The sequence below is a fragment of the Phyllostomus hastatus genome, unplaced genomic scaffold (assembly GCF_019186645.2).
Source record: "Phyllostomus hastatus isolate PE091 unplaced genomic scaffold, TTU_PhHast_1.1 phas_scaffold_501, whole genome shotgun sequence".
Lineage (NCBI taxonomy): Eukaryota > Metazoa > Chordata > Mammalia > Chiroptera > Phyllostomidae > Phyllostomus > Phyllostomus hastatus.
Window position 1 is genome coordinate 27,162,560 of NW_025334033.1, and position 10,060 is coordinate 27,172,619.

Here is a 10,060-nt window from a genome sequence, read left to right on the forward strand (position 1 = left end):
CTACCGTAGTCTGACCTCTGGCTCCCAATGATCCATGGCCTTCCCAAATGCAAAATACATTTACCTCCTCCTAAGTCCTCCAAAAACTTCATCTCATTATATTATCAGCTCAAAGCCCAGTATCCATCATCTAAATCAGATCTAAGGGTGAATGAGGCTCCTTGTGGGTAATTCCTTAAGTACAGTAACTCAAGTACAGTTTCTATTGATCTGAAGACTTGTAGGCTAAAGACAAGTTATGTGCCCCTCACATGTACAACATCCAATGGCATGGCATACATAGAATTGTTATAGATCCTCCTCTTCCAATAGTGGAGAAGTAGAAGACATGCAAGAGTCATAGGAATTGTGGAATCCAACCAGACACAGGTTGGAAGCTCCTTGATTAGTATTCAAGGCTAGGGAACAATTCTTGATTCTTGGCTAAGTATTTTTGTGTTCTTGATTCTGTCCTCTGAGTTACTCTTTTCTCATGTAGGGTAGCATGTGTTTGTAGCTTAGTGGGATGTTTTTTTCAGTCTGTTTTCTCCTTGTAGAAATGTGAGGGTCCAAAGGCCTCTTGCACTCTCTCCTTTCAGTCTAACTTAGCAGTATATCTGCCAATATAAATTTTCAAAATTTTGCAAGTCTCCTACAAATCTCATTGGGATTCATGGTAGTAAACAAAAGCCATACCCCAAAATTTCTTCAGAATAAGCCACCTCTAATTTGGGATTCTGCTGAGACAATTGGAGAAAACACCATTAAGCTTCTAATAAAACATCTTGGTTTTTTTCTACAGCTTTAAGGGACTTTTAGGCTTATATCCTCAATTTCATCTTTAGACCATGTTTTCCTGAAAGTTCCCTCTGTTTTGTCTTTGTCTTGAAGCCATTTCTTAAATGTAGCATTATTTTGCCACTTGGGGAATCTGGGAATTTTTGAAAAACTATCAATATGCATTCCTTTTTGTTTAGTAGTCCTTCTTTTAACTTACCTCTCTCTTGTATAAGCAGCAAGAAGAAGCCAGGAGGCAAACTGAACACTGGAAATCTCAGCTAGATCACCCAGTTATCATTTATTTTCTATGTTCCTGTGGGCACGTGTTGCTCAACTTTCTGCCACTACACAACAGTAATACCCTCTCTTGCAATTTCTAGTAAGATTTAACGTACTCTCAAGTTCACAATGCAGCCTCCTCAAAAGCCATCATACTGAGTTGGCCAAAAAGTCTGTTTAGCTTTTTCCATAAAAGACACTTTTTCATTTTCACCAATAACTTTATTGATTTGGATATTTTGAGTATGTCAGCTATCTCCCATTATTGGCTTCTAGTGGGTAGAGGTGAGGGGTGCTGCTAAACATCTTCCAGTGCACAAGACAGCCCCACAGCAAAGAATTATTTGGCCAAAATGTCAATAGTACCAAGAAAATTTGCAAACTACTTTTGACATGTTCGACCAGTCACAGCACCTTCTCCATATGCTGTACAAATCTTTTTGGGGGGTTTCAGCTGTGTTTTTACCTTTCTTGAAGAAAGCATAATATGCCAAAAATGTTGTACATCTTCTTTCATTTTCAATATTAAAATGGCTACACAAAAATTCACCAATTTTGATAAGTTTTTTTAAAAATGCATGCTGCACCCTGGCTGGTATAGCTTAGTGGATTGAGCACAGGCCTGCAAAGGGTCCCAGGTTTGAGGCCCAGTCAGGGCACATGCCTGGGTTGTGGGCTGGGTCCCCGGTTGGGGGCGTACAGCAGGCAACCACACATTGATGTTTCCCTTTCTCCTTCCCTTCCTCTCTCTCTACAAAATAAATAAAATCTAAAAAAAAAAAAAATTCATGTTGCTATGATAGGTGTCACAATCTAACAAAATTGTTTCAAATGAAGTTAAAGACAACTAAGCACTACTAGAGCCATCATACAGAAAAAAACTAAACAAACTTTTTGGCCAACCCAATACTTCCCAACAGTTTTGTCAAGGCTCCTTGGGCCTGCACTAACACTGTCTTCAAAGTCCTTCCAACTTCTCTTCACTGCTCTGTTCCAAATCCACAGCTGTTTTTGTTACAGCTACACTCTTCCAGTATCAAAATCTATTCAACTTATTTCAGGTACAATTCTCAGTTCATATACCATGAAATTCATCCTTTTAAAGTATACATTCAGTGGGTTTTAGTATACAGATAGGGTTTTGCATCCATTCTAGAACATCTTCACTCAAGAAATCCTATACCCATTATTCCCATTTCTCTCTCCTCACAGGCTCTGGTAACTGCCAACCTACTTTTTATCTCTTTGGATTTGCCTATTATGGACATTTCATATAGAGTTTATACAATGTGTGGCCTCTTGTGTCTGGCTTTTTTCATTTAGTGTAATGTGCATTAGTTATCTATTGTTGCATAACAAATTACTCCATCTCATAATTTCCATGTTTCTTAAGTTTGGAAGCTGATTAGATGAGTGGTTCTAGCTCAGGGTCTCTCGTGTGATTGTGAGAAATATGTCAACAGGGGCTTCAGTGATTTGAAAGCCTGACTGGGGCTAGAAGATCCGATTCCAAGATGGCTCACCCTTATGGCTATAGGCAAGAGGGCTTGCTGGATTTGACAAGAGTTCTGTTTATCATTACATGGGCCTCTCCATAGGTATGCTTGACTATCTTACAGAAAGATTGAAAGGCCCCTTTAGATTGAGTGAAGAGTGAACAAGGCAAAGCCACAATGTATTTTATAATCCAGCCCTGGAAGTCATATAACATCATTTATGCTAAATTCTATTGGTCACACAGACCAACTCTGATTCAGTTTGGGAGAGGTCTACATAAAGGCTAAATCTCAGAAGTAGGGATCACTGGGAGCCATCTTGGAGACTGGTTCCACAAACAGCTTATTGTAGTGAACATACTGGGAAATTTTGTTGTAACAACCATAGATGGTGTATATTGGAGATTATACTGAATTCAGAAAATTCCAAAAGCAATTGTAAGTTTTTATATACCCTAATAAAAGGTTTTTCTGTCATTCTGAGCCCTAAACCCATTTCTTCACTTTCCACTTTGATTTATAAAGGTAAATAGAGGAATATCTGAGTTGGTTGAAGTATAAAGTAGCTTCTATGAACAGATGCATTTTGTCTCCTTACTTCTTTCTTGCTTTTCCTGATCTCTCAATCTTATATTCATGTTTGTAAATTTTTTCAATCCATGCTGCATTTTTTTTAATCCTCGCCCAAGGACATGCTTTTATTGATTTTAGGGAGAGAGGAGAGAGTATTGATTGGTTACCTCCCATATGTGGCCTGACCAGGGATAGAACTCACAATCTAGGTATGTGCCCTGACCAGGAATTGAAATGGCAACCTTTGAGGTAAGGGCAACACTCCAAAATCAACGGAGTCACCCAGCCAGGGACAAGTCTCTACCCTAAAAGGAGCTCCTGATAACTCAAGCCCCAAGTGCAGTCCTAATTATGCTGTATTATCAGGGTCACATAAATCCAAGGCATTACACTGTGATTGTTACTATATTAAATACGTACTTCTAAAACGTGTTTCCAGAGTTATAATAGCAAAATTATATTTACAAATAACAAGGGAGTTCTTTCCACTTGTAATTGTTTAACTCCATTTAGAGCAATTTGGAAAAGGACTGAAAATCAAGTATGTAGGGCTTCTACTCTTGAAATGAAGCACAAACCAATCAGAAAAAAAAATATATATATATATATAGATATATATAAATTTAAACCAAACTCACATATAAGGCATACATTAATTTATAACATGCGCACATACTTAGGAAAAAAAGGAAACGGGGGAATTTTCCCATAATCAAAACTTTATTGAAAAGCTGACACCAAAATAGGAAATCATTGTTGTATACTTACAAAATTAAATGTAATTACATTATCTTGGTAGATAAAGTAGAATTACTGAACTGATAAGGCTTTCTGTGATACAACACAAATTCAGGAAGCTGTGTGGATCATTAGTGTTGCTTTCTTCTAAAAGAACACCCTGCAATGGAATTACAAGAGCATATTAAATACAAGTCTATTCTATTTTTGGTATATACATTTTTAAATTTTATTTATTTTTTTTAGAGACAGAAAAAGGGAGGGAGAAAGAGCAGGAGAGAAACATTGATTGATTGCTTTTTGTACACCTCCAACTGGGGACCTGGCCTGTAACCCAAGCATATGCTCTGACCAGGAATTGAACTGGCAACCTTTTGGTTAGCAGGCTGTCATTCAACCCACTGAACCACACCAGCCAGGGCTCTTTGGTCTAGTTTTAATGGCAAAAAATACTGAAGTAAAAAAACTTATGTTTTAGGAATATTACATTAATATTGATATAAAAGCAATGGGTGCTTTTAAGTTTTATATTGCTATAAAAACAATATAATATCATTATATTATTATTGATATACAATATAAGTATATTAATATGTTATATTGATAGAATATTGATATTTGGGGGATATATTGATCCCCAAAATATCACAAGCAAATTTCAAATATCATAATGGAATTCTAAATCTATAAGCTGTACTATAGAAAACTTTATACATAACTATTATTTTTACTTACTGCACAAAAGAGAGGAATTAAAATATATAGATTTTTAAAATTTTTTAATTTTTAGAGAGGGGGGAGAGAGGGAGGAAGACAGGGAGAGAATCATCGATGTGAGAGAGAAACATCGATAGGTTGCCTCTCATACATGCCCCTAAACAGGGTGAACTGTACCCCAGGCATGTGCTCTGACCCAAAATTGAGCCAGCAGAGCCAGCGACCTTTGCAGAACAACACCCAGCCAACTGAGCCACACTGGTCAAGACAAAATTCAATTTTTATATTAACCATTAAGTAGTTACTTGTAGATATCAAACCTCTAGCATTTAAATTTACATACTATCTGTTACTTAGCTAGCAATGATAAAAAACTGTCTTAAATCTTACGATACATATGAAACAAATTATTTACAAGAGAAATTTTTAAATCCTATGTTTAAAAAAATCCATGTCCTATTGTATGTAGTTATTGTTTTGCTCCATTCTGATTTAATATTCCAAGTTAGGCAAACTATGTGACTAAATACAATATAATTAAGTGTTCCTAACTAAAAACATTCAAAGGAGTTCTTTACAAGGTCAAGAGTATAAACTTATCTAATTAAACAGGGCACTCTTTACTGAAAGTGTACATAATAGACAAAATTATTTTGGTAATTATGAATTTAAGATTTCTTTTAAACTGATTTTTAGTAAAGGCAGAGACATTTACATTGATAAAATCTCATCACTGGGTTAGAAAATGCCAAACGACATACCTTCTGTGAGTCTAGCCTTTCCTCCCGTCGGCTGGCACAACACTGTGGAACAACCTACACAGAGAACCACTGTCTGAGCGTGGCTGAAAACCGTGGTGATCTTGTAGCAACCTAAAAAAGGGCCATGTTAAAAGTGAAAAGCAGAAAACACAGCACTTGTTCAACATATTTCTAGTGAAGACCTTGTAAAGGATTAAGTACTTAGGTGTGGCATATAGCAATTACAATAGCAAGCTGCATGTGTAACTGAAACTTCTCTAGTAGCCACAAAATTGTTAAATATTACCATTTCAACATGTAATCAATGGGGGGTGCGACTTCAGAATCTGGTGTGTACACTTAAGGAGTATTTGTTTACATTTTGATTAGCCACATTTCAGTGTGCAGGAGCCACGTATGTAGCCAATGGCCACCATATTGAGCAGCACAGCCTCACACCAAAGAATCAACAGACTTTTCATTGCATCATGAAAAGGAAAACTCATCATCTTATCAGCTTAAGGACTTAGTAAATCAGAAATCATATTCCCTTCGGAGACCCATCTTCACCCTTCTTTCCCCAAAATGTTTCTACAGTGGTTTGAATATATTATGAAAAGGTTCAATTCTGTTATCCCACTTCTACTCAACAGAAGGTCCTAAAAATATACACACCACAATACTGAAATTTTCATTGGGAAAGGAATTAAATCTGAAAATTTACCTGGACATTTTACATCCATAAAATAAGAATTTGGACTTTGAACTAGTCGTTTCTTTTTATGTTTTTTCTTTTCCTCTTCCAAGGACGGATGTAGTAAATCTCTAGCCAACTGAATAAAACAGCCTGTTATTACTACTAAAATGGAAACACAATGCTGGCATATTTAACCAGACGTGACATATACATGCAAAAATAACAGTCATACTCAGCAGACACATTTCAGGGGGTATTTTTTAAAGCTTAACTGTGATCAATACATTCTGTAGCGCTTGCGTTCTCCCAGGCCCGATAAAGGGGCTCCCTGACTATCGGGAAACATATGGTACGGTTAACGCCGTTCTTCTTCACTCAGCTGAGAAACAATCCCCAATAAAAACAAAACTGGGGCGCTAAGCGAGAACGTGACCACGACCCGGCCCCACCGAGAGTAGAAACCGCTGAGACGGGCCGGACAAGGCGAGCCCGGGGAGATTTTGGCAACACCCCCTCCTCCCGCCCGCCCCCGCCGCCCCACGTTAAGCCTCTGAACTGACAGGAGCTCGGAGTGGCTCAGGAGTGGCAGTCCTGGAAGGAGCTGTCGTGTAAGGCAACTGCGAAGTCCGTTTTAAAAAGTAAACAAGCAGACAATCGCTTCCGATAGGAGGCAGAGGGGGCGAACACCACGAAAGAGCCCGAAAGAGACAAACCACAAACAGCTAAAAAGACTTTAAATCACAGCCTCGTGCGAGCCCACCAAAAACCCAGACGGATAAGTTCCCGGGGAAGCTGTCCCCTCCCAGCCACCGACGCCAGGTCCCTGCTCAGGGCGCCCCAGCTGTCCCCACTCCACGCCCTTGCAGGGCCGCCCGGACAACTCCCAACCAGTCCGCCACGCGCAAATAGCTGCGCGATCCCAGCTGCGTTGCCGGGTTTCGCAGGGAGCCCCAGGGGCCAGCGGAGCCGTTGGGCGGACCCGACCCCGGCCGGTCGACACTCTGAGAAACCCGAAACAAGCCTGAGAGTAAACAACTCACAGGCATGTTGATCTTTTCGCGAGGCCAGCCGTCCAGCTCTCTAAGGCGACACCCCTGGCAGGCAGCACGCGATCAACCGCCGGGCATCAACTTCCGGGAGAGAGGAGGCTGGGAGAGGAGGGGCAGGCCGGCGGGGCGGCGGGCTGTCCGCTCTAGCCTCTCCTCTCGGTGGTCGGGCAGGTCTCGGGGCAGGTCTCCGGCCAGGTCCGCAGGTCCTGGGTGGGGGAAGAATGTGAGTGTTGTGCCAGTCCGAGTGCCGGGACTCCGCGAACCCCGCGAGCCCCGCGAACCTAACGGGCTGTGGGGCTGGGGCCGCCGTCGGTAGAGCTCCGCACCGGACCAGAGAGACCAGGGATCAGGTGCACGCCACCCTGTGTGCCCGGCCCGGAAGCCTCCCCGTGCGTAGGCCGCGTGAAGTGTGCGGGCGGCGTCGCGTAACTCCGCGTGCCGACCCGGGCGGGCGTGCCGGGCCCGTAGTCACGATTTGGCCGCCAAGCCAGTCTGCTCTCTTTTCGCTGGGCTACTGCCCGCTGTTCTGTGTATTAAACACAATAGTATTAATTAAAACTATTAACACGTGCCAGGGAGATTATGGGAGAGGCTCCTAATTTGTGCTTCAAGGCTTCCAAGGCACTACTAAAGTTATGGGCTGAGGCTGTGCCTTGGGTTCGCTTGGCCCTAACAAAGTTTTTAAGAAGCACAGATTCTCTGCCATGCTTAGTTCACTGCGAGGCTCCCTCCTGTCCTTTAGCGAGTATGCGAACTTTCCAGAGTGGACAACTCAGGCATAAAAAAACAGTATGTCACAGATCTGAAATAGTTTTGATGAGGAAGACACGCTTGAGGGATGAGTGTGTGAGGGAATGTGATCTGCAGCTAAGAGACCAGGAAGACACTTGACCAGTGAATTGTCCTATAAAGACCTTTTTAATCGCCTTTTTCTGTGTTTGCAAAAATAATATATGCATAATACACACTTTGGAAAATTCAGAAAAATAGAAAATTAAAATCACCGCACAGATGAACATGTTAAACATTTTGACCTATGTCCTTCCACACTATTATTCACTTACATACTGGTTTATTTTGGGTTTTGTTTAACGTAATTGGCATCATCTTGTGCCTATTCCTTTTTAGATTTCATTTTCCCCCAACTTAGTATATATTGAACATTGCTCCGTGTTACTACATATTTTCCTAATTATGACTTTTACTGGGTACATGCAGTGTTCATCATTTGAATATATAGCCTCCTTTCATCCATATGCTAAATTGGGAGTTATGTATTTAATATTTTAAATACGAAAAATATTAAATATTTTCAGACAGATAAGTATGTAGAATAATACAGTTGTGTAGGCAAAATAATGGCCCCCAAAGACTTCAGTGTCCTAATGCCCAGAACCTGTAGTTACATGGCAAGTTGAATTAATGTTACTAATTAGCTGACTTAAACCAGGAAAAATAGCTTGGGTTATCGGGGTAGGCCCAATGTAATTACAAGGGTTCTTAAAAGTGGAAGAGGAAGCCAGATAAAGCTAATCAAGGAAAAAGATGTGTTGATGAAAGAGCCAGCTATGTCACTGGCTTTGAAGATGGAAGAAGGGGGCCATGAGCCAAGGAATGTGTTCAGCCTCCAGAAGCCTGAAAAGGCCAGGAAATGGACTCTCCCCTAGACCCTCCAGAAGGGACACATGCCTGCCAGCACCTCAGTTTGAAGGGTGAGACTTGGGTCAGACTGAACTGGAAAATTGTAAAGTGACAAACTTGTGTTGTTTAAAGCCACAGACTTCATGGTAATTTGTTACAGCACCAATAAAAAACTAATACAATAATGAAGACCCACGTACCCACCCCCCAACTCTATCAATCCCAACGTCAGTACTTCTGACCCCCAGTGTTTCACTAAATAACACTGTAGTAAACATTCTTGTAGATAAGTATTTGTGCACATACTTGATTATTTCCTTAGGATAAATTTCTGGAGGAGTAATTGCTGAGTTAAAAGTCATGCACATTTGCAGACTTATATAAGATAAACTACCAAATTACCCTCCAAAAAAGTCAAACCAATTTACATTCCAGATGGAAATGTTTGAAAATGCCCCTGTTTTGCTCCCTTGACAATACTGGATATTATGTTTTTCCCCATGTCAGTGAATCCAGAAGAATGATATGGCATTTTGTCATATTTCACTGTTGTATTAATACTTTCCATATGCTTATTGCTCATTATGAGCACTTTTCTGTTGGGATGATCATCTGTTTCATTCTTATGTGTTCTATATTAAGGATATTAACTGAATATTTTCCCAACTTGTTTTCTATTAGTTTTATCTTATTAATTTTAGTTTTTGGTGATTTAAAAATCATACAGTAAATTTATATATGTACATATATACTGTATAATGCAGGCATACCTTGTTTTATTGCATCTTATTGCACATCACATGTTGCATGTTTTACAAATGGAGGGCAAAACCCTCCACCAGTAAAAGGATTACATCTCTCCTAAGTGTGATGCTCGCTTTATTACAGTGGTCTGGAACCAAACCCACAGCATCTCCAAGTATGGCTGTATATTTTAAACCTATTGGTTTGCTTTTTTTTTTAAGACATGCTTTGACCACCTTAGGAACAGCTAAATATTTGCTTATACTTTCTTCTAATTCTTTTTTTAGGATTTTATTTATTTTTAGAGAGAGGGGAAGGAAAGGAGAAAGAAGGGGAGTGAAACATCAATGTATGGTTGCCTCTCATGTAGCCCCTCCTGGGGACATGGCCTGCAACCCAGACATGTACCCTGATTGAGAATTGAACTGGTGATTCTTTGGTTCGCAGGCCGGTGCTCAATCCACTGAACTACACCAGTCAGGGTCTTCTAATTCTTTTGTAGTGATTGTTATTTTTTGACTTTTTAATTAACCTGGAATTTATTTTGGCACTTGATCTATAGTAGGAATCGGAATAGCTTCTAATGATCAGGCCTAGCTATTGCTTCCATTCCTTAACCAGTGCCTA

General features: G+C 40.2%; 1 protein-coding gene across 1 annotated transcript; it reads right to left on the bottom strand.

The window, feature by feature from the left end:
- Positions 1-3,808: 3,808 nt before the first annotated feature.
- Positions 3,809-7,456, bottom strand: RPS27L (ribosomal protein S27 like). The gene is made up of 5 exons (XM_045822879.1): positions 7,330-7,456; positions 7,040-7,254; positions 6,027-6,135; positions 5,324-5,434; positions 3,809-4,005 (listed from the first exon to the last, which is right to left on the bottom strand). The coding sequence occupies exons 2-5, from the start codon at positions 7,043-7,045 to the stop codon at positions 3,977-3,979; spliced, it is 255 nt and encodes an 84-aa protein (XP_045678835.1). The 5' UTR covers positions 7,046-7,254; positions 7,330-7,456; the 3' UTR covers positions 3,809-3,976.
- Between the last annotated feature and the right edge of the window lie 2,604 nt (positions 7,457-10,060).